Source organism: Ictidomys tridecemlineatus, chromosome 10 (genome assembly GCF_052094955.1).
Source record: "Ictidomys tridecemlineatus isolate mIctTri1 chromosome 10, mIctTri1.hap1, whole genome shotgun sequence".
Lineage (NCBI taxonomy): Eukaryota > Metazoa > Chordata > Mammalia > Rodentia > Sciuridae > Ictidomys > Ictidomys tridecemlineatus.
The window spans coordinates 136,878,822-136,904,976 of NC_135486.1; the positions used below are offsets into that span (position 1 = coordinate 136,878,822).

Consider the following 26,155-nt stretch of genomic DNA (forward strand, 5'->3'; position numbering starts at 1 on the left):
CCTTTCTAGAATCCGGTTCCCACCAGCCCAGGCAATCAGACTTGCTTTGAGGGGTCTGGCTCTGCCCCCACCTACTTGCCAGACTTGCTGGGAACATTCCAGTCCAGCTGTCATTCTTGAGCATCAGGTTTCTGCAGCCTACAGGAGTTGCTGTGGCTTCAGGGAAGGTGCATGTAGAACTTTAGACTGCTAGTGGTCTGGTAGGATTGCTCCTGACCTTGAGATGAGAGCCAGAGGGCCCCTGAGGCCCACTGCAGTCCAGGGGTCCAAAGGAGTCCTTTCCTGGTTAATTGTGATCCTGGCAGACAGTTCAGGAAGTAGCTGGATTTTGTGTCAAGGCTTCAGTCCTCCCTCTGTAGAGCAGTGGTCCTGGTGGCTGTGGTGTGTCCCTTGGTGATATGACTTAGGTGCAGGTTCAGACAAGGTGAGTTCACAGCCCCCCAGCGTGTCTGACCAGGGCTGATGCAGGCATTATGGAGAAGGTATATGCTAAGCTTTGGGCACAGGTCTTGACCCTATGCCAGTGGATGCTGCTGTTGCTCTCCTCTGAATCATGTCCTTTCTGCATCACAAAGCCACCCTGAAGATTCTGTGGTCCTTGCCTACTGACTCTTATTGACCATGCTGGTGTCTTGGGTCTCCTTTGTTCACCAGTGCACAGCCCCTCTCTCCTGCTGCCTCCTTGCCTGTGAGTTGGGAAAGCATCTTTGACCCTGGATTTTGATTCACAGGTGAAGGAGTCCCTCTTTCTCCAGCAAAACTGAACGGCAGTGACAGTTCCAAGAGTCTTCCCTCCCCATCCAGTAGTCCTCAGACCAATTGGATTGCCTCTCCCACCCATGACCCCCAGTGGTACCCCAGTGACTCCACAGACTCCTCACTCAGCAGCTTGTTTGGTGAGTATCTAGGAAATGATCTGCTTTCTCAGGCCAGCAGGGATTGGAGTCAGGAAGGTGCTGTGTTCTCACACATGAGGCATGAGTGAGGTGGGAAGTACATAACTTCTCAGTGTCCGCTCACCATGAGCTTTGACAGGTGTGTGCACCTGGTGGCCCACAACTTGTTGGAGGCTGAGCACTCTTTGTGTTCTTAGTTGCCCCTTTAGTCCAGCCTACCCGCCCCTCCACTCCCCATTGGGCCTCCTGCCAGTCTTGGCTGAGGTCAGAAGAATTTGGCCGTCTTTGAACTCTCAGCTTCTCTCTTTGTGTGCTCCGTAACATATTCTGAAGTGGATGTTGCCATCTTGCAGCACGGTGTCAACCACACATGAGAGCGTCACAGGATGTGTCTGCCCTCCCCCGAGCTGTTTGCTCCCTGGGTTCCAGTACTAGTTAGAGGGAAGGGGCATGCATGCAGGAAAAGATACACGTGCTGCCCTTGCCTGCGATGGAGGAGCTTCTGTAGCACATCTGGGATTAGTCCTCTGGAGGCTTTAGACAGTGTGAACCCAAGGGGGTGGTCATCTTGACAGCAACCCGGAGCAGGGCATATTGTGCACACAGTGAACTTGGTTGGTCCTGACTGTGGACACAACTGGGCAGGGGGGGCTCTGGGTTTGGGAGTGCAGAGGAGCCAGCACCCCATGATAGGTTCCTGTTGTCTTCAGTAACAGTACAGAGTCAAGTACAAATCCTGACAGTTGAGAACTGCCTTTGTGCCTGTTCTAAGGTTCTGACATAAAGGGTCAAAAGTTTTGTGTGTGTTGGAGGATCTGAGACAGTGCAGCACTGGGGACCCTGGCAAAGGACAGGCGTATTTGGCTCTTAGGTCATTATAAGATAAGCTAGTCCACAGGCTGTAGTTGTGGCTCAGTGGTAGAGTGCTTGCCTGGCATGTGTAAAGCGCTGAGTTCGATTCTCAGCACCATATGTAAATAAACATAAATAAATAAAGGTACACCAACTAAATATTAAAAAAGAAAAGAAAAGCTAGTCTAGCAAGAGCACAGCCCTTTGCGTAAGTATGCAGGTGGAGGCCCACAGGGGACCTGGCTTGGTGGCCAGCCAGCCCTTATGTTCATCTCCTATATTCAGTGTTATCCTTGGTCTTCTCCCTGCAGCCAGCTTCATCTCCCCAGAAAAGAGTCGGAAGATGCTGCCGACTCCTGTTGGAGCTAACAGTGGCACTTCCTTGCTTGGTCCTAGTTTGTTGGATGGCAACTCACGGGACTCATTTGTGTCCAGATCCCTGGCTGATGTTGCGGAGGTAAGTGTGCTGCCATGAACCTGAGCTTTACTGCCCAGCCCCAGTTCCTTCCTGAGACTGGCAATTAAAGACTGCTTGCCAAGCAGTGACAGACGGAGAGTTTTTAGGCCTCAGACCCAAGTCACCACTGGTGCCTGGAGGGCCTGGGAAGCCTAGGCCAGTGCAGAGTGGGTCTCTAAAGCCCTCGTTGTCCAGAAGTTGATCTAAAACACCTGTGGGGGAATGGTCTGACATGGGATTTCAGTAAAGGACGGAGTGAGCAATTTATTGGGAGAGGTAAAGTTGGCATGGCCGTGTGTTGAAGAGGACAGAAGCTGGTGCCAAGTGCCTGGGGGAGGGGCTCACTATTTGCTCTACTTTTTGAAACAAATTTCAGTTTGTTCATGAGAAGTTTAAAATTCAGTGGATGCAGGAGCTCTTCTTGGAACCCCAGAAAGTTTTCTCAATCATTTACTAATCGTGCAATTTGTTAACGAGTATCTATTCACAGTCTACTCTGTGCAGATACTGCTACAGTCCCCTGTGCTCAAGAGGAGTCTGCCCCACTGGCAAAGGCAGACAGTAAACCACGGGGGCTGTCAAGCCCACATTTTGCCTCCAGGATAAAATCCTAGCCCTTGAATCCCTGCCAGAGTCCTGCATTCTCCCTAATCTGCCGCTCTCTGTCTTGTGCTCTGTGTCAAGTCCACTGTCTTTCTTGTATTTCTTGAACAGCCTGTACATACCTGGCGTCTTGCACTTGCCGTTTCTGTGGATGGAAATGTTCTTTCCTCACACCTTCTTGTGACTTACTCCCACATTTGTCAACTGTGACGCCTTGGAGAGTCCTCCTCTTGACTCCACCCCCAAGACAGGCTCTCTCCCCTGCTCTGCCTTCCAGCTCCTCCTCAATTTCTGCCTTCCATGGTGTACTGTTTGCTATCTGTGGACTCTCTCCACCATGTCTCAGGAAGGAGGGGCTGCCAGCAGCCAGATGTACCCAGTTCCCACTGGGTTCTCCAGGGAAACTCGCAGGAAGCAAATTTTCAGACCACAGAGGGACAGCAATCTAGGTTTCCACTGATGTCCACTCTTGACTGCTAGTTGCTGTCATTTCAGATAGCAGGCCACAGTCCTCTGATTTGGTCTGCCTTTGTTCCCTCTCCTATAGGTGGTGGATTCCCAGCTGGTGTGCATGATGAATGAGAACAGCATTGATTACATATCTCGGTTCAATGACCTGGCCCAAGAGCTGTCCATCACTGATCCTGGCCGCCGAGAGGTTCTGTTCGACAGTGGTGGAGGCGGCCCCCCGGTTGGTGACCTCTCCCAGTGACCGCACCTTATGGCAACGGAATCCTGAAGCCACAGAGGAGGACTTACTGGGCTGGCTGTGCTCATTTGTGGCAGACAAAACCCTCTTCAAACTACAGAGAAAGCAAGTCAAGTCCAGAATCTCTAGAAGATAGTCACAGGGGCACATCTGTACCCTAGAATGTGCATCATGCGGGAACAGCTGGTCACAGGCCTATCCCAACAAACGGAAGCTTAGACATCCCGGGAGGCTAGAACCCACCCTGAGAATGGTTGATATCAGAGACTGCTGTGGTGTGGGAATGGTTCCTTGCCTTCCTGAAGCCTATGCTAGTCTGAGTGGGGATATCCAGTACTGTGCCTCCACTGTGGTGCTGGGCAGTCCAGAGCTTGCATTTCAGAAGGGTTGTGCGTTGGTATGGTTATTGTGTGTTGGGAGATTGCTGCTGCAATCTCTGATGCTCCTTCACCCCACTTGGCTCCTCTGTGATAGTGTTAAAGGGGACTGTTGACACAGCTCAGGCTCCTGCTTGGTGGTGTCTGCACCCCAAGGCTGATGACAGGGCAGGGTTGGGGGTGTCCCAGGACAGCATATCCAGTGCCATCTCCCGAGAACACTGACCCTTTCCTTCTGCTTCCCCTGTCCGGAGGGTTTGTTCTGACTGGTGTAATAGGAAGGGGGAAGGGAATCATGTCTTAACGCAGGTTTTGTGTATGTTTTGTAGGACTTTGTTAAGCTGGTTGAAAATGTTTTTCTTGTGTTTTAAGAATTAGGAGACACAGACAAGAAAAAACAGAGTCCTTTGTGTAGCTGGTTTCCTCCTCGTGTCCCCCTGAAAGTTCCTTTCAGGTGATCTGAGATGTCCTTTACCTTTACAGGACTGATACCCCAGGCACTAACATGACTGCAGGCCAGACTTCACTAATGGGTCTTGGAGCTTCTCCCGAGAGGTTCTGTTAGGCACCTGAGGCCAATCTGCCTAGCAGAGAGGACATCCTGTTTGTCCTTCAGAGGCTCCTCCTCCTCTTGCTGACATTGTTACAGGATGTCCCCCATACATTAAGTCCCTTGGCATGCTTTTGCACTGAGGCCCCAAGTTTCTTCTTCCTAATTAAGGGGACCTGAGCAGGATTTGGATTTATCTAAGAGCTCACCACCCTGTGATCTTCTGGTGACTCCCTCCTGGATCCACACAGAGGCTAGTGGGTATTTCTGGAGGTAGCCTAGCATCTTTTCTTTCCCTAGGATGGAGCTAACAAGGCTCCTCTGCCTTCTCAGCTTCAGGAAATACAAGCTTATAAACCACCCTTTAGCCATATGTGGTGTGGCATGGTGCTGGGCAAGTGAGGCCTATGCTGCCCCCACTTGGTTACCCTTCACCCAGTAGCCCTTTCTGACCCACCTCCTTCCATCTCTGCTCCTGACTCTCCTTTTCCCCAACTTGTCCAGTGGCATCTAGGTCAGCCCTGACCCCCATTGGTCTCTCCCCATCTGTAGTAAAAAAGGGAGCCAATGTGCGGAGGGGAAGGAAAGAACTTTGGTGTGGACCTTCTCCATCCTGTGGTCTCACCAGCTGCTGCAGCGGTACTGGACTGCAGGCACCAGTGGAAGACACAGAGGGACATCCTCCCCCTCCCCTTCCCAGGTTCCTCCTGGCACTGGTGCCTGTGAAGAGGCCTCTTGCCTCCAGGGCCTGACAGAGCTTGTGCTGTGGCCCCTGCTCTGTGAGTAGTTGAGAAGGGGAATGTGGTGTTTGGTCAGCGGTGTTTGAACACTTGGTTGCATGTGGTGTTCCATGTGGCTTCCTGAATTCAGCACCTTGCTGAGCTGAGATCAGTATGTCTCTCTGGGTCTGTACTACAGGTGAGGACCCGAGGCTGTACCTGATCCGCCACTGGAGGTGGTAGAATCCATTAAGCATTGTGTTAGCAGCATGCTGGCCAACCCTTCCCTAACTGCTTCCCCTGTAGAGTACCTTGAGACACCACACCCTTTGTCCTACCTGTAAAAGGAGCAGAACTATGGAGATTAGGATCCACTTCTGTAGGCTTTTGGTGTAGCAGCACTACCCAATTGTGTAGACTGCATTTGGGAGCCCCGAATACAGCACTTGTCACCCAGTGGCAGGCAGGTTAGGGGGTGGAGTGGACTAACTGTCCTTTCTGAAATGAAGCTGATGGGATTCCAGAGAATTCTGCATTTTCACTAGCATTTGCTTACTGGGTTAAGGGGGAATTGTCATTCGTAGCAGAGAAAGTGGAGGCCTTTTCTCCCATCCCAAACATTTATGTTAGGCAGCTGCTAAAAGACTAGCAGAGAAGCCTTCTAGGCCCTGCATCTTCCAGTGGAGTAGTGGTAGTGCAGTATCTAAGATCAGTTTCTTAGAAAAATCTTTCCCTGATCCTGCTGATGCCTGGGAACTTCGTGCTGTTCTGTCTTTTCTAAAGATGAAGAGAAAGTACCTCTGCTATCAAGGAAGTTGGTGTTTGGCCTCATTCTTTACTGTGACTATAGAATAATGAGCTTGCTGCCCTTGAGAAGATGCTTGAAGCTTGTGCTTCTTTCTATACCTTGTAGTGGTTAGGGTGCTTGCACAGGGAGTGGGGATCTTCGGGGACCTTTCTTCAGGCTGTAGATCTGCTTCCCGTACCTGCAGGTTCTTAGCATGGGACTCCTGGAGTTTTGTCTGTTTTTTCATTCTTACGGTGACCTCACTGTCAGTGGAGGTCCTTTTTAGTTTGAAGATCACACCTTTGAGTCAACTTGCTGTACAAGACACTGGAAAAACAAGTGAGGAGGGGAATCGTTATATCTGCTTCTTGAACACTAAGGTCTGTTACATGTATCTGTGAGGAAATACAGCAGTTTGTCTTATGGGGGAAAAACGGAAAGGTGAAACAAAAAAACAAATCCACAGTACACTTTCCCAGCTGTCCGGCTCGCCACATCTCCCAGTAACTTGTCATGTGAGGTCATTCAGGTCTTGGAAGCACTGCACCAACCCACCCACCCCTGTGTTACCGTCATAGGGAATCACTGGCTGCAGCACGTGGCCGGGGGCACACAATCAGTGCTGTTTGCTTTAATAATTGTTAAGCCATATCATCCAAGGTTTCTGGCTTGTTTTGAGATGTGAATTTGTTTTATAGATTATAAATATACAGTGTATGTATAAAGCAGAATGCCTGTCCTTCCTGGTTATTTTTTGTACTATATTGTAAATTATATTATTTATTCTTTACCAATTTTGGGAATAAAAGGTGTTTTGGTTATTTAATATAATAAAAATTGTTAAACTCCTGTTTAAATTTCCGGTTCAACTTGTAAATGTTTTTATTGTGCATAAATACATACTAATACTTGATCTAACCATTGTCTTCTGCGCCTGTTTTTAATGAGTGCTCTAGGATGGGGCGGGGCACAGCACCTGGGGAAGTGGGCGGACAGGTGCGGCCCGGGCAGAGCCACGGCTTCCTCACGAGGGCGCTACCGCGCGCCCAAGCGCTTCCAGTTGCTACTGAGCAGAAACCACCTCGCCCCGCCCTAACCCGCCAGGGCGGAGAGGAGGGGCTCGGGGCGGTCGCCCAGCGGACCCTGCCCGCGTGATGGAGGGCGGGCCAGACCGCGGACCAATGCGCGCGAGCGGTGCCTGCAGCGGCCAATCGTCTATGGGCGCGACGCCGGCGTGGGGGTAAGGGGTGGGGCTCGGGCCTCGATAGGCTGCGAGGCTATGATTGGCGTGGTCGGCAGCCAACGGGCGCTGGCGGGCCTGGGTACCTGTGCTGGACAGGCGGGAACCGCGACGCGGAGCTGAGAGGCGCGGGGCGGCGGCCGACATGTTCCAGGGCGCGGACGCCGAGGCCGGCCGGCTTGGGTCCAGGTGCGCGGGTGCGGCCGGGTGGGCGCGGAGCCGCGGCCACGTGGCGGGCAACCTTACAGATAACGCGCTGCGGCCGGGCAGAGGTTGGGCAGCGAGCCCCTGGGCCCCGCGGGCTGTGTCTGGCCTTCCCGCGCCGGAGCCTCCTGTGCCGGGAGGCGGGCGCGGTTCTCGGGCCGGAGCCTCACCTACGGGTTTGGCGAACGGAGCCGTGGTTCTGGTGTCTGGTAATGCGACCCTGCCGAGCAAGGGGCACCCAGCAGCGGAACCACCGCCCCGCCCCCGTCTGGGGGCACCCAGCAGGGGTCTCCCACCCCACCTCCGGGTGAAGATTCCCCCGTATCCTACCCCCGTCAGGGCTACTACGGAAAAAAAGGATAAGAGGGCACACGCCGTCGCATCCCTCCAGGAAGTGCCCTGTCCGAGCTGCCTGGCAGTTTCGCCCAGAAAGCGGTGGCCGAGGGGTGAGGCTGTCCGGGCCAGGCTGCCGGTGGGAGCCGGAGCTAGGAGGTCGGGCGCGGTGGCCTGGAGCGCGGGCGGAGAAGAGCAGCCAAGTGGAGTGGCCGAGCCCCGGGGGTACCCCGTGGTGTGACAACCCGGCCTGAAGGGAGTCAGCTTCCCTCGCAGCACCGCGCAGGCTGCGTTTTCTCGGCTAGGGCTTCTCGTGCGGAAGGGGTTTGGACTGGGAAAGCATCTGCTTTATCCACCATTTACCCCAAGTCTTAACGGTCGAGTTGACGTTGCTGAAGGATTTCGTCCAAGTCTGCTTCTCACGCCTTCTACCGAGCCCCACCAGTTCCCAGAAGTTCTTCTAACACTGGGTACTCTTAGGGAAGGTCAGGGGCATAGAGACCCTCCAGATGAGAGTGGCTTTTGTCTTTCCCTCTCCAGCGCCACAGTCCACCTGAGAAAAGAAAAGTCTGTGGGCTTTTCTTGCCATGTGCCCCTTTGTCTTCTGTGTATTGAATGTTTTTGTCAAAATATAGGGGTGGGCTACTCCAGAAGGAAAGGATAAGAGGGCACACGCCTCTGCATTGTGACTTTTTTCCTAAGCCCTTCTTAGTACTCCCCTCCCCCCTTCATGTCACAGTGATAACTGCTGCTTGTCCCTTCCAGAGGACCACACTGGGCCATTGTTGTGCCCCACCCAACCCCCCCTCCTGTTTTAAAAGCCTATCTTTGAACTCTGGTATAGTTTGGTGAGATGTCCTGGGGCACCTTTGCTGCTTGTTTGGCTGTTGTAGGCTGCTAAACCTGGGTGCTGCCCCTTGCCTTAGTGATGGAGGTGGCCCCTGCCCTTCCCAAGATCCTCTGCATCCTAATCACTGCCAAGATAACCTATGATGCTGGAACCACTTAATTCTCTAGGCTAGTTTTCAAATAAAATTTCAGGAAAAGTACACAAAACAAGATTAAGTCCTAAAAAAAAAAAAGATTAAGTCCTGTAATTCCACCACCTCCACATTAACATTTCTTTTAACTTCCACATACTCCTGTGCCCCTACCATACACTCTGAGCCCCACCTGTTCCAGAGACAGCTTTGGAGTTCCAAGAGCACCTGATAAACTCTGTCATGTCACTCACAGGAAACACTGAAACCACCCATATGTGGATCTGCATTTTCCCTTAAACCTGAAGCTCCAGGCAGAGTGCTTTTCTTTATTCATCTTTTTGTCTGCAGGGTTGCCAGTGGTAGGAACTCGGGAGATGTGCGAGAGACTGAGATTCGAGAGACATCTCCGTCTTGACTGTTGAGTGTGAGAGTCCACAGGAGTCCTGATCACATGTGTCAGCTTGTGGTGCAGGACTTCGAGGGTTTGGAAGCCACTGTCTGTGAAATAAGCCAGTAAATTAGGATTTGTAACTCATGCTGGCATGAACCTTGATGCTGAATTCAGTTCAGTTCAGGATCACAGTATCTTGTTTCATCAGAGATGACTGGAGACCATGTTAGGCCTGCTTCAACTAGCAAAGAAAAATATGGAGAATGACCAGGCTATGTGATTTAAAAATGGAAGTCAGATGCCTCACCTTGTCCACCAACAACCTGCTTTACCTAAGATTTCGTTAAACTATAACTTAAGCCTGGTTATTGGTTAGTTTGAAAAATTATTTTTCACTCGAAACTGACTTTTTTCCCCCTTCATTGGATCCTTCAGGAAGTGCTAACTACTGAACAGATAGGATTGGCACATCTACAATGCAGAGAGAGAGCACTGTTCAGAGGCCTGCCAGTGTGCCAGGGGTCTCAGTTCAGGCTGTGGCTCTCTGTAGGGCACACTTTCTGCTCTCCTATCTCACAGCAGCAACACTGTTCATATAAGATCATAGTGGTGACTGGTTCCCTTTCCACCTCTTTTTGGAGGAAACACATTTAAAATGCTGTTTTTGTTAAACCTTGAGTGTTTAGTGTTTGCATAGCTTTGCAGTGAGGCCTAACCTCAGCCTTAGCTATTAATTGGTGCTTGATCCTCTGAATCCAAGTATTTCAAAATGTCCTGGGTCAAACTGTACCATTGCTTAAGACCTGGTGAAAGGGAATGGATCACTCAACTGGTTTAAAACTTAACAAGGCCCGTCCCCTGAAATGTGAAAAGACACATATGAACTCAGTGTTTCTCTGTGCTGCTCTTTTAGACCTGCTCTTGGGTGTCAGCACAGAGCTTTATGGTAATTTGTTAGCTCTGCCATTGATTTAATAAAAGGTGACTCAAAGCTAGGCACAGCTAGGCACAGTAGCTCACACCTGTAATCCCCTGGTTTTTTTTTTTTTTTTGAAACTGAAGCTAGGAGCTTTCCTGGATTCAATCCTGAGTACCATCTCCCCAAACATTTTTATTATTATTATTATTTAATACTTTTTGTAAAAAAAATTCTTTTTACCACATTAGAGATTGGACCCAGGGGCACTCTCCCACCGAGCTACATTCTCAGCTGTATTTTTTCTTTATTTTGAGACAGGTCTCACCTTGAACTTGCAATCCTCCTGCTTCTGCATCCTGAGTTAGTGGGATTATAGGGTTGTGCCCTTGTACCCCACTTAATAGGTTTTAATCAACCTAATATATGCAAAATATTCTTTTCACAGTGTGATAGCATAAAAGATATTGTTAAAGAGATGTTTTGTTCTCTTCTTCATCCTATCTTTGACTCTGCTGGGGTAGCTTACCTTTAGAGAGTCTCAGTCCTCAGTCCCTTGTGGCCAGGGCTTCCTGCTAGTGCACACAAGGTCCTGCCTTGGGGGTCAGGCTTGATCTATGGGTAAATGTTGAGTGTCCCACCAGTCTTCTAGAGACCTTTAATCTTTTTCCTTTGCTTCCTTTCTTTTTTTTTTTTTTTTTTTTGCAGTACTAGGAATAGAACCCTGGGTCTTGTACATGGTAGGCAAGCAATGTACCACTAGGCTACATCCCCAACCATTTTTACTTTTTCTTTAGATGCCAGATCTTGCCAACTCCCTAGTCTTGTTTATGCCTGTTCAGTTCGCAGGCTGGCCTTGAACTTTCAGTTCTCCTGCCTTAGCCTCTTAAGTAGCTGGGATTATAATCATGGGTCACTGCACCCAGCAGAAAAGCTTTTAAAGAACTTGAAGGGCCTTAGAAGAAGTTTGCCATGTGGCAAACATTTTGTACTGTTTGTACAACATTTAAGTAATTGTGTGGGGCTGAAAATCCCGGGCCTCTCGGCCACAGGCTGCCTCCAGTGCGACAGGATGTAGCTGGGGGACCTCGGCCCCCAGCAGAGTCTGCCCACCCGGCCTGTTTGCCATCACAGGGAGATCTCTGCCCCCTGGGGCTGAGAGACCCCAGCCTTTTCCCAAGCTGAAGCTGCAGGGTACTGAGGTACCAGCCAGATGTCTTCCCACAAAGGATCTGTGGTGGCACAGGGCAACGGGGCTCCTGCCAGTAACAGGGAAACTGACTCAGTAACAGGGAAACTGTGGAACTGGCTGAACTGGGACCCCTGCTAGAAGAGAAGGGCAAGCGGGTAATTGCCAACCCAAACAAGGCTGAAGAAGAACAAACATGCCCAGTGCCCCAGGAAGAAGAGGAGGAAGTACGGATACTGACACTTCCCCTGCAGGCCCACCATGCCATGGAGAAGATGGAGGAGTTCGTATATAAGGTCTGGGAGGGGTGTTGGAGGGTCATCCCATATGATGTACTTCCTGACTGGCTGAAGGACAATGACTATCTGCTACATAGCCACAGACCACCCATGCCCTCCTTCAAGAGCATCTTCCGCATCCACACTGAAACTGGCAACATCTGGACCCATCTGCTTGGTTTCGTACTATTTCTCTTTTTGGGAATCTTGACCATGCTTAGACCAAATATGTACTTCATGGCCCCTCTTCAGGAGAAAGTGGTTTTTGGCATGTTCTTTTTGGGTGCAGTGCTCTGCCTCAGCTTCTCCTGGCTCTTCCACACCGTCTATTGTCATTCAAAGTTTCCCGGACTTTTTCCAAACTGGACTATTCAGGGATTGCTCTACTGATTATGGGGAGCTTTGTCCCCTGGCTCTATTACTCCTTCTACTGCTCCCCACAGCCTCGGCTCATCTACCTCTCCATCGTCTGTGTCCTGGGCATCTCTGCCATCATTGTGGCACAGTGGGACCGGTTTGCCACTCCTAAACACCGGCAAACAAGAGCGGTTCCAGTCCCATCAGATTTTCCATGTCCTGGTGGTGGCTGCAGCCTTTGTCCACTTCTATGGGGTCTCCAACCTTCAGGAATTCCATTATGGCCTGGAAGGTGGCTGTACTGATGACTCCCTTCTCTGAGCCTTCCCACCTTGAGGTGGAGGAGGAACTTCCCAAGTGCTTTTAAAAATAACTTATTTGCTGAAGTGAGAAGAAGAGTCTGAGTTGTCTGTTTCTAGAAGAAACCTCTTAGTGAATTCAATACCAGTTAAGCTTCAGCTCACTTTCACAGCCACTGGGCAATAAACTTTCCATTCCCTTTCCCCTAGCTGGGGAGAGTGGGGATGGTCAACATAGTCATCCCCTTCCTCGGCAGTCACCCTCCTCGGCAAGACAAGTACCATTTCCTCACAGAGACAGTACTTTGAAGCTCATTTTGAGATCTTACTCCCTCCTTCAACCATTTTGGGAAAAAATTATGGACTGGAACTCTTCAGGAATTGTTTTCTTTTTTCCTGAAAGAAAATGTCCCTCTCTTACTCCCTGTCCTTACTTTGTAACCTGGCTTATAACAGGCCATCCATTTTTGTAGCACACTTTTCAAAAACAATTATAACCTGGTCCCATCTTTCTAGGGCCTAGATCTGCTTACATAGCAGGAAGAATAAGACACCAACTTTTACATAGCCCGGCTAATCATGGAAGTATGTCCAGGCTTCAAATAACTTGAGTTTTAATTTTTTTTTTCTTGGCAGAGTAATGTAAAATTAAACTGGGGAAAGATATTTAATATTTAATACTAAGCTTTAAAAAGAAACCTGCTATCATTGCTATGTATCTTGATGCAAAGATTATGATGATAATAAAGTACAGCAAAAAAAATAATAATAATAATTGTGTGGCCACCACAGACATTGAGGCATGCTTCTGCCCTGTCTAGTTGTGCCCTAGCCCTGCCTGTGACAAGTATACTTGGCAGCCCACAGTCGAATATTCAAGGTTGCTTTCTGCTTGCAGGGCCATGAAGCCTCCAGGAGGAGAATCCAGCAATCTTTTTGGAAGTCCGGAAGAAGCTGTTCCTTCAAGCAGGCCTAATAGGATGGCGTCAAATATTTTTGGACCAACAGAAGAACCTCAGAATGTACCCAAAAGGACAAACCCCCCAGGTGTGGGCCTTTGTAAATCCCAGATGGGTTGGCCTCTACCTAGTCTCTCTTCTGTTCTTTTAAAAATGTTGTTGTTCTTTATATTGATCCTTTCAGATATTTTCTGGTATAGGTTATCCCTTGTCTTTAGAGGTGGTGTGAAAGCACTGAGGGTACAAAGGTAAGCGGTGGGCCTCTGGTTTCTAGACCCCATTGAGATCCTGAGATTGCATGCTAATGATTATGTATTCAGATATAGTTCTTAGGGAGGGAGAGTATTAATCTGACTTCATTCAGTAGATTGAAACTCTGGACAGGGAGAGTTGATCTAGCATGCACTGAGACAGTTCTTCAGAATTTAACACACTGGCTAGTGGCTTCAGAAGGAAAAAATATTTGAACAGGTTTCCCCGTCCTGTTGAGTAACCACACAGTGACAGTTACCTAATAGTTTTCCCATGTCTGTATCTGTGAGGGGACAGCAAGGTTTGTTCCATCTTTCAGAGACTTTAGAGGCCATCCCTGGGGGTATGTGTTAGAGTCAGCTCTAACTGCTCCCTACCTTGTGCCAGTTCTGGATATAAATAAATCTTGACCAAATGTAGATGCAGCAGATTTAAAAACTAGTTTTTTTGTTCATTTGGTTGTTGGGGATGGGTGCTGATGTTGCTTCTAAATGTAGCTGTAGCCAGTGGTTCTTAATAACTGACTAATATTCTCTTGCATCCAGTTCTGAATTTTGGGCCAGGAGTGGTCAGCCCTACATACCTTTGTGCTGGTGATAGCAGAATGGTACTTGTGTGCAAAACAGAAACAAATCCCAACCAGGAGTGGTGGCATACACCTGTAATCTCAGCTGCTCAGGAGGCTGAGGCAGGCAGATCAAAAGTTCAAGGCCAATCTCTGTAATTTAGCAAGGCCCTAAGTAACTTATACCCTGTCTCAAAGTTTAAAAAAAAAAAAAACAATGCAAAAAGGGCCAGGGTCGTGGTTCAGTGGTTAAGCACCCCTGGGTTTAATTCCTAGTATTAAAAAAAAGAAAAAGCACCAAATGTGTGTCTGGAGTTGTCTCTAGACTTGTCCTTGCAACACATCAGGTTCTCTGAAAGGTGTGCCTGCTGTGACTCTTTGCACATCCTATAGGACCTCGTGTCCCCAGGTGCTCTTGTGTCCTTGGGGAGCCTAAGCCCCTTGGCTAGGAGTAGCCGTTTACCTCTGGTGTAGTGACAGCCGTTTTGGCTGCCTTTACCAGGTTTTTGCATCCTTCCAAGTACTCTTTGGAAAGAGAGCGTGAATCCTGTGAGGCAGAACCAGTAGTTGTGTCCACCTCAGAGGCCAAGTTCCTGCCCTCATTGCTGTGCTCAGCCACCCAGACTCAGTGCTATAGCACTCCAGTTAGAAGGCCTGACTTGGGAGAGTGTTCAGAGGCACTTGCTCCACCCATGTTGGCAGCTTACCTCCGACAGCTGAGGAAGGCTTGCAGGAGATGACCTTCAGTGTCCCATTTCACCCTCACTGTAGTCTCCCTGTTCAGGCCTCCTGAGCATTCCTGTTTGCCCATATGGCAAGTGCATACCTATTTCTGCCAAGGCAGTGTTTTTTGGGTTGGTTTGTTTCTTTGTTTGGACAGCAGAAACGAACCCAGAGGCACTCAACCACTGAGCCACATTCCCAGTCCTTTTCATTTTTTAGCAGGGTCAGGGTCTCATTAAGTTGCTGAGGCTGGATTTGAACTCAGATCCTCCTGCCTCAGCCCCAGTTGCTGGGATTGAATTTATTTTTTTAGTTTTTTAAGACAGGAGATTGAAACTGGTGCTTAACCATTAAACTACAGCCCTTTGTGCCCCCCCACCTCCCTTTTTTTTTTTTTTTTTTTTTTTTGAGACAGGGTCTTGCTAAATTGTTAAGGCTGGTCTTGAACTTGTGGTCCTCTTATCTCAGTTTCTCAAGTCATTGAGATGACTGGTGTGTGCCAACTGTTTACTAGTTTTGAGTGAACTCAGGCATCTTTTCTTTAAGTCTGAATTCATCTTTTAAGGAAAAGGTTGAATAATAGCTATATGGCATAATTACTTTAAAGTTCAGAAACAACTTTTGTTCAGGATTATGCATGTATGTTGTGAAAATATGTAAGTAAAATAACAAGCCTGGTTTCCAGAAAATTCAGGGAGTGGGATAATCTTGGATGAGCGGGAAAGGGCACAGAGGGAGTTCATGAACAGTGTCTTTGACCAAAAATTTTTAGTTTACAAAAAGAAACCTGAATATATGTTTTAAAAAATTAGGTAAGCCTTTGTGGACAACCAGAATATGACACAATAAGGATGGTCCCTCCCTATCGCAGGCCAGCCACGTTTGCTAGAATGGCCAATGGCATCACTAAAGGTTTCCCCAGCAGGCTGTGCTGCACCGTCATTTTACCTTAGCAGCTGGTGAGTCTCACCACCAACCCTAGGGATGCTGTAAGTTGAGAAGGTGAAGTTGTTTATATGAGGTCTTACAGGTAGTGAGTGAGTGAGCAGGGACTAGGATCCAAGCAGCCTGGCTAGGGTGCCAGTCCCTCATGCCATGCAGTGCTGGTTTCCTCTTTCAAAGGTGTTCAGTGTGGGGCTGGATCCCTGGGAGGTTCATGATTGAGTTTGGAAGGTTTATAATCCCCTAAAGTTAAAAGTTAGGGCATGGTGCATGTTTTTCTGCAGAAAGTTTCACATGTTCCAAAGTCTTTTGTCCCTGCCAGAAGACAGCATCCCTGGCCTGTGCCCAACCTGCTCAGTGCTATCTATAGGCCATGGCCTATAGACTGATACCTCCCAGAGGCTGCTCTGTTAGTGTGATAGCTAACAAGAGCAGACCCCAGTTGAGTCCCTTCCCCAAGACCATGGCTCCTTGTGTAGTTGGGTCATGAGGTGCTCATCCTGTAGCAACATGGTTATCACAGCTAAAAAATAACCTTAAAATGTAATTTTTTGAAGCCTGAAAACAGAAAAGGTGAGACCCTGTCTCAAAAACTTAAAAGGGCTGGGATGTAGTTCAGTGGTAGAGCACCCCTGGGTTCAGTTCCTAGTACCTTAAAAATAAATAAAGAGTTACTTTTCTTATGCCACTGCACCCTCTCTGTCCCATTTCTTGTCTGGCCCTTGTAGGTAAGCAAGTGGTGAGAGGCAGGGGTGAAGTAGTCATTTTTCTTATTCAATTGTAAGTGAATAAGACTACCCCTCTTCCATTAAGATGTTGGCACTGCATGGATTGTTTTGTACCTTTACTCACAGAACAGTATGTCCAGGAGGTGTTTCTTTACTGTTAGGCAGAAAACACAGCTTTTATTTATTTTATTATTTATTAGGTGTTTTTATCCTAGGCATGGTTCCTAGCCTTTGACCTAGGAGCTACAGCCACTCACTGAGTGCTCATACACCTCTGAGAGAATGGTCCTTTTATTGTCCTCATTCTGAAGATGAGGGTTTAGGGTCATAGAAAAACCAAGTAACTTTCACACATCAACACAGCTATTGATGGTGTGCATCTTTGTGTATACCATAACTTGGTGCACCAGGGCAGTGACTTTGATGATAGCTGGTCCATTCAGCACAGTGCTTTGGGGAAGGGGTCTGCTGGTATCATACAGCATCCATGTTCCTCCCTGATATGGGCATTGAGGCCTTCTTGGGGCATATCCAGGCCACAGCCATCAGCTCCTAAGAAGTTCCATCTGCCTATATTTTGTTAGAGCTTATCAGCTCACTCACAGTTGGCAGCAAGGGCACTACAAATCCCTTAATTTGCTGACATGTGTAGTCATTGCTTGACATTCCAGCCAGAATGAGGTCAGAATGACTAATAAAAGTTATTTTCTAGATAACAGGTTTGCCTTGAGTAGGGCATGTTACTAACTTCAGATCTCTCTGCAAGCAAAACAATTAGCTGTTTCATTCTTTTTTTTTTCTTTTTTAGTTTTCAATGGACCTTTATTTTATTTACTGACACGTGGTGGTGAGAATCAAACCCAGTGCCTCACACATGCTCAGTGCTCTGCCATTGAGCCACAGCTCCAGCCTTAGCTGTTTGCTTTTTAATTCACTGGAGAACTTTTCCTGAGTTTAATGAGGGACAGTTAAGTAGGAAAGCATTAACTACTGAGGGTTAGGGAACTCTGCAGGAAAATGTATGGTTTATTCCTTTTCCCTTCCAGAGGCTGGGTTGGGTCTAGACATGAAGGCCAAGTAGGCCTCTGGTAAAAGTTGGCTGGATGTCCCACCCCATTTCCTGGTACCCAGGACTGCCACAAGGCTGTTTGTGAGAAAGTCTCTGAAATGATGACCCTGGGCATGTGTGGTGTTCACTGTCCTGTGATTGTTTCTGCAGGAGGGAAAGGAAGTGGTATCTTTGATGAATCGACTCCTGTGCAGACCCGACAACGTCTGAACCCACCAGGTGGGAAGACCAGTGACATTTTTGGGTCCCCAGTCACTGCCACTTCACCCCTGGCACACCCAAACAAACCCAAGGTATGGACTACATTCAGACAGCAGACATGAGCAAAAAACAAAAGTTGAGCCAAGGACTCTTAAAAAGCTGCAGATGTGCCATGTTATTAGGGAGACAAGGTAACATCATTGATTTTGCTGTGGTCATTTGTTATTGGGTTGGGGAGCTCCCTAGTTACCCAGGATGATGACTGACCCCTGGGGAAAGTGGTTTCTTGGTGTGTCAACAGTACAGATACAGCTAGAGGCAGCCACACTGGCCTTTACCACATACCTGAGGGATAACAGCTGAGCACCTGGTGCAAAAACTCGCCCCTCAAGGGTCTTTCATGATTCTTCATTCTGTAGAGGAAAGGTGGTGGCTCTTGATGGTATTTCTTTCCCCACACAAGGTCCAAGGCCTTATGCTTGTTATCTTAGTGGATTTGTGGTGCTTGGCACCTCTGATCCTGCAATGGCACCGAATCAGGTAACTACCTGTAATCCAGCAAAGGGTCAAGTAACCAGGGTCTCCTTACCTGCAGTGCCATCTCAGAGGCTTGCTGAGATATGTGACCCTGGATGTGAACTTCCTGGGCTGAGGCTGAGGTAGAGGCTTGACCTGAAGAGCCGGCACAGCCCTCATCTGAATGTTTGTTCAAGGCATGACAGGACATTTTGGGAGTTTACTTTGGCCAGAACTCACTAACAATAAAACCTATAATTTTATTGTAACTTAATTATTAGCATTATATTTAAAATTTTTCATCGTTTTTTTTTTTTTTTTTTTTTTTGTGGCCAAAAGATAGGGTCCAGTTCTCTAAAATAAAAGGCATACACATTTCTGGAGCTACTTGTGCATGGACCATCACTGCATTTTTGTCAGTTCACATCTCAGATGATGGCCCACCGCCATTGAATGGAAATGGAAATGTGAAAAAAGACCCAAGGCAAGGAGAAAATGAGAGTAGATGAGAGGGCTTCACGGAGACAAGCCTGGTTGGATCACCCCATGTCTCCTATGATGGCCTGTCTGAAGCAACAGTCTCTTTCAGGTTGGAGTCTCAGGAGCCAGGCATGCACCCCACTGAGTATGAGATTGTGAGGCTCATGTCAAAGACAGCATCTCTTTAGGATGTACCCGTGGAACTGCTGCACCTTGGCTAATCCAGAAATGCCCTAAAGGTCAGCAGTTCTCCACCAAGGAGAATTTTAATTAGTTGAACATAAGAGGAGGAAGCTTGGATTCACAGGTTCCCAGGAAAGAATAATATGAGCTTGTACACCTGAGCATAAATAAAGAGAGTCAGAAAACAACTTACCTGGGTTTATTAAACCTAAAGGTTTTTTGACCCAGGAGCATCAGACATCCCTAGCCTCACTGGAAAAATGGCCAGTTCCAGGCTCAGGACAGAGAGCGTAGGAGATGCTCCTGGAACATTGTGCAGTGCCATAAAACTATCACAGTGTTAAACTGGCATCAAAAGGATCAGAAACCATTGTGAAGAGTAGTCTTGGGCCACAGAGGCTTGGGCCTCATTTGGTCCTCAATAATCACAATGGATTAAAATTCACCAACTATTTGGAATTCAGAGGTTTAAAAAAAAAAATCTTTAGAGACCTTTGGAGAATGCCAGAAAACCAACTCATGAAATCTGGTGAAGAACAAAGATGGTGTGAATAACCAGCTTTTCCTGCATGAAAGATGACAGCTGTTGAAGGAACGTTCCATTTTATAGAAGTACTAAAGGAGCCAAGCATAGTGACCTTATCTGTAATCCCATCTTCTTAAGGCTGAGGCCAGCCTGGGCAACTGAGTGGGGTTTGTGTCAACATTTAGAAAGGACTCCCAAGTTATAAATGAGAAGGGGTAATAATACTGCCATATTGCCAGTGTGGAATGAACTCAACACACCCACACAGTGGTCATCAGTGGCTGTGACAGTCACGCACAGAAAGAGAAACAGCCAAGAGTTATGACCTCAAATGTGGAAGTCCAACGTGGTCCACCTCAAGGTCAGTTTGTCAATATAAAACCCAAAGTGAAACAAAACCACATTTTTAAATAATGATGTCACATATATGCACTCAGAACAGTATAACGTGTAGGAAAATACATGACAAATGATGGAGATTCTCAAGATGAAAAAGAGAAAGGGCCAGGCACAGTGGCTCACGCATGTAATCCCAGCTACACAGAAGGTTGTGGCAGGAGAGTCACAAGATTGAGGCCAGTCCAGGCAACTTAGTAAAGAAAGGGCTGAGGCTGAAGCTCAGTAGTAGGAGTGCTTGTGCTTGTGGGTTCCATCCTTGGTACAGCAAAAAACAATAAAGCTTAAGAAGGGCTAGGTGCAGCCCAGTGGCAGAGCACTTGCCTAGCATATGCAAGGCCTGGGTTTGACCCCCCAGCACCACCCAAATGAGAAAGAGACTTAGAAAAGCAGTCCCTTTCAAAGTCCAAATAGATTTTGTAGAAATGAAAAAAAAATATTCAAACATTCACTTGGAAGATAAAACATGGAAGCCCGCATCCCAGTTTCAAGTCTCACGGCAACAGTAACTAAAACAGCACAATGGCAATTTTGTGGGGGTTTTTTTTGTTTTTTTCTACAAGAGTACCAAGATCATTCAATAGGAAAGTAACAAAGTCTCTCAACAAATATATTAGGAATTTGGGTATGCACACACAAAAAGATAAAATTAGACTTACCTTAACACCATGGGGGAAAAAAAACTCAAATTGGTTCAAAGACCTAAAATAGAGAGCAAAATCATAAAATTCATAAAAATCAGAAAATAAAGTGACTAATCTTTATGGTCCTGCACTTGACAGTGCTTCTTAAATATGACACAAACAATAGTCAATAAAATAAATTGGACTTCATTAAAATTAAAAACTTGGTGTGCATCCCAAGGACCCTACCCAAAAACTGGAAAGACAACCCACAGGATGGAAAAAAACCTTGCAAATCGCATACCTAATAAGGATTTACTGTACGGAATATGTAATGAGGTCTTAGGATTTAATGACAAAAAGACAAAGTAATTCAAAATGAGCAATGGATTTGAATAGGCATTTCTACAGAGAAGATATATAAATGATAATCACATAAATGGGTACACAACTTCAGTGGTCATTAGGGAAATTCAAATAAGAAACTACCACCTCAGTCCTTGTGGGACACCTAGAAAACATTGAGTTAGAACCTCGAATGTTGCTAGCGAGGATGTGAAGTCATTCGGCAGTCGTGAAAGTTGGTTTGGCATTTCCTCAGGAAGTTAAGCTTGAACCATGAACCACTGTATGAATCAGCAATTCCATGAAGATTTGGAAAACAGGAGCTGGTTGTGGTGGTACCACCTTGGATCCCAGCTACTCAGGTGGAGGAGGCAGGGCTCTAAGTTCTCAACCAGCTTCAGCTACTTAGGGAGACCCTGTCTCAAAAATAAAAAGGGCTCTGGTGTGGCTCTGTGGCAGAGCACCCGTTCCATCTCTAGTATCAAAAAGAAAACATTTTTTCTTGGAAAACTGGGAATGGAACCACCATTTGACCCAGCTATTCCTCTTCTCGGACTATACTCAAAAGACCTAAAAACTGCATACTACAGGGACATAGCCACATCAATGTGTACAGCAGCACAATTCACAATAGGTAGACTGTGGAGCCAACCTAGATGCCCTTCGATGGATGAATGTATAAAAAAAAAATGTGGCATTTATAAACAATGGAATATTACTCAGCACTAAAAAATAACAAGATCATGGCATTTGCAGGGAAATGGATGGCATTAGAGCAGATTATGCTAAGTGAAGTTAGCCAATGCCAATCCCCCCCAAAAAATGCCGAATGCCTTCTCTGATATAAGGGAGGTGACTCAAAATGGGAGGAAGAGCATGAGAAGAAAATTACCTGTAGATAGGGAAGAGAGGTGGGGGGGAGAATGGGAATTGCATGGAAGAGGGAAGGAGACCCCCTTTGTTATACAGAATACAGGTATGACAATGAGAGGGGGGGGGAAGTGGGTCACATTAGATTGGGTAGAGAGAAGGGCGGGGAAGGGGGGAATAGAAGGACAGCAGAAAAAAAACGACATTATTATTGCTGTGGGTATATACGTGACTGCATGACTAATATAATTCTGCAACCTGTACACTCAGAAAAATGAAAAATTATATCCCATCTGATTCAAATGTATGATATGTCAAGATCATTGTTCTATCATGTGTAACTAATTAAAACAAATTTTTAAAAAATATGAAACTTTAAAAAAAATTGAAAACAGGGATTCAGGACTGGGATTGTACCTCAGAGGGAGAGCACTCACCTAGCATGCATGAGGCACTGGGTTCAATCCTCGGCACCACATAAAAATAAAAATATGCGTCCACCTATAACTAAAAAATAAATATTTAAAAAAGAAAACAGATTCAGGCTGATACTAGGGCACTTTTTCGTAGCATAATAGCTGCAGGTGGAAAGGCCCACATGTCTATCAGCAGAGCAGTGGGTTCAAAGTGTAGTCCAGCTACACAGTCGCTTACTGCTGTTGTCAGACTACAGTTCTGACATATTGTAATGTGGACAAGCCTTGAAAGCACTGGTGTTTTAAAATTTGATATTGAAGAAATAGTTTTTTGCAGTTTTGAGCCCATTATGATTATTTTTTTAGGGCTACATCTTGAAAATTTTACAGACAAATGAAATATCTGGGGCTTGCTCCAGAGTAGTCCTGAGGAGAGACAGGCAGGGATGGAAGCTGGGGTGTGGTGTGCTTATTCTCGAATGGCTGCAAGTCTGCATTGCAGTAGTACAGCAGTCCTGCAGGCTCATTCTGTCCTCTACTTTTTTGGTAGTATTAGGGATTGAACCTAGGGGTTCCTCCGTGCTAGGCAAGTGCTTGACCCTTGAGCTGCATCCCCAGCAGCTTTATGGTAAAGCAGTCCAGACATGATAAAAACATGTCTTAGAAGTTAAACTGTAGTCGTCCATGCCTATGTTTCAATGTCTGCCTGAGTGAGGGGAGAAAGGTTCTGGGTCCTGCACTGACCTGACTGTTGTCTTGCTGCAGGATCATGTGTTCTTGTGCGAAGGAGAGGACCCAAAGTCAGACCATAAAGGTGAGCTAGTTTCCTCTCTCCATCTCCTGCATGCCTCACAGAACTAGAAGAGTAGGTCCCATGCCCCCAGGCCAGGAGTGTACTATGAGAGGAGTAAGCCTTTGAAGAAGGCAGGGAGACAGGAAGAGTTACCTCTTTGTCACCACTTATCAGCCTGGACCTGTAAGATGTCTTTTTCTAGAATGTCATCAATGTCCTGAAGGACATGGAACTAAAATCCCAAGTGAACTCATGACACAGGCTGGAGCTGTCAGAATTATGAGGCTGGGTATGAGGCCTGTGTGTGCACTGTGGTTTCCAGGTTGATTGGGTATGGGTTTCTGCCTTGGGGCTGCTGTTCCCTTCAGCGGATGAACAGGAACCTGGGAGTGTACCCATCCTTCAGAAAATCTAGAGCACTGGTGACCAGAAGCCTCACCTGGGCTTGTCAGACCCCCAGCTAAGCTTGACGCAGGAGAGACTGGAGTGTAACATACAAAATAAAGAAATAATTAACTTTTTTAGGAAGATACCAAGGAGTGTTTATAGTCATCAGCCCCAGTTTTATGGTCATTCTGAGAACTGCATCTCCTTTAGCTGAGCAGTCTTGGTGCAAGAGTCCGTGCCTGGCCTCACCTTCCCCTTCCCCATCCTGTCATGGATTTTTTGTGAGCTGCTCTGTGATGTTGACTGCTCCTCAGGGCAGCTTGCCTGTCAGGCAGTGGCTGCCTCTAACGGCCACTGTGCTGACTCTGTCCCACAGCTGCAGGAAGCACCTCTAGCCGAGAAGAGTCAAGAGAAAAGGGCAGCTCCAGAGGAGCAGACCACGCCAAGGTGCCTGAGCCTACGCCCCCAGCTGACAGCCACGAGCCCAGGCTGGGGCCGAGGCCTCGCTCTCACAACAAGGTCCTGAACCCACCAGGAGGCAAATCCAGCATCTCCTTCTACTAAGAGGCTACTTACTGCTCTGCCTGTAGCCAGACCAGAAATTCAAGATACAGAGTATTAAAAATTTATTGTTTTCTTTAGCCCAAACAAAAGGGGGTGGGAGAGGGTTGCCCTGTGTGTGAAGCTGGCTGCCTAGAGGACTGGGGCCTTTCAGACTGCAAGCTACATGTCTGGGGATGAGGATAGAGGGCTCCCCTGGTGTCTGCTCATTTGTTCTGATGGAGCAGGATTCTGAGGTGGGCAAGGGCAGGGAGCTGGTGCTGAGTGGCTGGTGGGCTCTTCCGTGAGCTGTCTCCTGCTGACTAGGCATCCAGGAACAGCTGAAGAGAGCCCAGTCTGTCTTGCTGTAGGATGGAGAGGAAGCAAAAGCAGAGACATCAGGAAGGCAGTGGGAGTCCACATAAAGCATCCCCTTTGGCCCCAGGACCAGTTACCCATCACAAGGATAGCTTCCACTCCCAAGAGACCACCAAGCCCATCATCTCCTCTTTTTACCCCCAGTGTGTCGTCCTTCTCTCTTGAAGCACCGTGACTGCTTTTCCTCAGCAGCAGTCAACAGAACCAAACAGTTGACCTCAGTCTGTTGCTCTGAAAGTTTTTCTACCCTGGTCCTCTGAATTGCCCAGTTCCTGCATCTCAAACCATGACCACATCTCATATAGGAATCTGCCTTCCTCTCTCAGGGACTGGCCTTGGTCCTTGATGTGCTGGATTTACTTGTAGATTGTTCCTCTGTTTCCTCTCATCAGCCTTAAGTATGGGCCTTGGTTCTTCACTGATAGTGTGAAGCTCACTTTCAAAGCTGCACTCAGGCCCTCTGTAAGTCTTTAAACCTCTTCACATACACCTGAGTACAGGGTTTTTTCAGATCCTTCCTATGTCTTTGTTCCTGTAGTTGGTGGGAATGCATGAGAACCTTGGGTTCTTAGGTTGGTTTCTTCAGTAATATCTAAAAGGCTGTCTTCAAGTACCAGCTTCACATAATTACCTGTGGATTTGGTTTCTGACATCTTCCAGAAAGCAGTCCACTGCTTCAGCCACCTTTTTGAAACTGCAGCACCTCTGGAACCTACTATAAACAATAGGCCAGAGCGTTAAGTAGTTTGTCAGCAGAGTCTCAGCTCTCACGTCAGCAGATGCTTTGCTGGCATGAGTCATGTTGCTTCATTTGTCAGGCAGAGGTCCCTCCCTGTCCACTGCAGCCTCAGTTCCCTGCTTCCTTGTGGTGGGCATATTAACAGGAGAGGGCCTTGGTGGCATGGCTATTGCTTTAAGTGCCTACAGGGCTCGAATCAGGTGCTAGGAACATCCTCGGTGTCCTTTAGCTTTGGACAAATGGCAGGTCTTGTGTGGTCTAACGCTACCTGCAGGAGCTAATGAATCCCCAGGCTCTGGCTCCTGGCACATGGAGGGGTCTGCATATGACTTGTCAGCCAAAGAATCTTAACCCCTTCAGTTGCCCTATATACCATGGAGCCAAAAGCATTCCATGTGAGTCCTGAGAACTTGAACAGGTTTCTGTTCAAAGTCATTTATAACATTGTTTGGAATTCTGGGGCAGGGCAAGTTCCCACTAAAATAATATAAATGTTGCTTAGCTTTTTAAGCCAAAATCCACTAACTTGTTTGACTTACAAGGAACTAGTGTTAATGATAGATATGAACCACTATTTGTAATGATGTTTTCTTAGAGAAAATAAATTGTGAATTCTAAATCAAATTGCCAAGAAAAATATCTGACATTACTGTGCTGGTTCCTGCTGTTGTGCCAATGAGAAGGAAACTCTGTTCTGAGTCCGTGTCCTGGGCAGTGTGCTCACTGCGGGAGCAGAGAAGGCACTTCCCAGGTGAGCCCAGCATTGTGGGTATGGTGTGCACCCACATTAGGAAGATGCTGTCTGTATGTGGACACATCCTGTCCTCAACCTCCAAGCTGCATTAAGAAATTACTAGTCTGTATTTTTATTAAGCCTTAATTTTTTTTAATAACATTTGGTGCCAACATGTTTCTAAAGCTGTATCAAAACAAGAAACTTGTCCTCACATCACAATGCAATTTTGATAGGAACGTTTTGTTATTTTTACAAGGCAAAATTAGGAATAATGGTTGAATTAAACTTCGGAACCACGTAATTAAAGTCTTTGCCTGTTTTTTTTTGTGTGTTCTTTCCCATCCATCCATTCTGCAAACAAAATGCCGTAAATTGGCTCCTTTCCCCACAACTCCTTTCTGGTAAAGTTTGTCTCTTCCTGCCATTTAATCTGGAGGATACCCAAATCAATCTTAAAGCTTTGAGCAGGCTATGCACAGTGGCTATTGCCTGTGATGCGAGTGACTTGGGAGGCTGAGACAGGACAATTGTAGGTTCCAAGCCAGCCTCAGCAACTTAGCAAGACCCTGTCTCAAAAAGGGCTAGGGATATGGCTCAGTGGTATAGCACCCCAATGGGATACGCACACACAAAAAGCTTTGAGTGGGG

General features: G+C 47.2%; 2 protein-coding genes and 1 pseudogene across 13 annotated transcripts in view; all 3 read left to right on the forward strand.

Moving 5' to 3' along the window:
• The window catches only part of Cramp1 (cramped chromatin regulator 1), a 59,228-nt gene extending 52,360 nt beyond the window's left edge, over positions 1 to 6,868 (forward strand). For all 12 annotated transcript variants that reach the window (XM_078024844.1, XM_078024836.1, XM_078024842.1 and 9 more), the window contains 3 exons: positions 732 to 896; positions 2,060 to 2,205; positions 3,356 to 6,868. In XM_078024844.1, coding sequence (XP_077880970.1) covers positions 732 to 896; positions 2,060 to 2,205; positions 3,356 to 3,520 — 476 coding nt within the window. In that variant the 3' untranslated portion in view covers positions 3,521 to 6,868. The remainder of the gene's footprint in view (positions 1 to 731; positions 897 to 2,059; positions 2,206 to 3,355) is intronic.
• A 354-nt stretch (positions 6,869 to 7,222) lies between these two features.
• On the forward strand, positions 7,223 to 25,813 carry Jpt2 (Jupiter microtubule associated homolog 2). The gene is made up of 5 exons (XM_005337840.5): positions 7,223 to 7,379; positions 13,039 to 13,187; positions 17,529 to 17,671; positions 22,700 to 22,748; positions 23,491 to 25,813. Exons 1-5 carry the CDS (start codon positions 7,336 to 7,338, stop codon positions 23,676 to 23,678), a joined length of 573 nt encoding a protein of 190 aa, XP_005337897.1. The 5' UTR covers positions 7,223 to 7,335; the 3' UTR covers positions 23,679 to 25,813.
• LOC101976387 (adiponectin receptor protein 1 pseudogene) lies at positions 10,725 to 12,652 on the forward strand (annotated as a pseudogene).
• Positions 25,814 to 26,155: the final 342 nt, after the last annotated feature.

Bases quoted from the DNA above. Each gene is read 5' to 3' on its own strand.
- Jpt2 (XM_005337840.5), top strand. From the start codon at position 7,336: ATGTTCCAGGGCGCGGACGCCGAGGCCGGCCGGCTTGGGTCCAG. The intron at 17,672-22,699 runs GTATGGACTACA...GTCTTGCTGCAG, and splicing joins CACACCCAAACAAACCCAAG to GATCATGTGTTCTTGTGCGA. The intron at 22,749-23,490 runs GTGAGCTAGTTT...TCTGTCCCACAG, and splicing joins CCCAAAGTCAGACCATAAAG to CTGCAGGAAGCACCTCTAGC.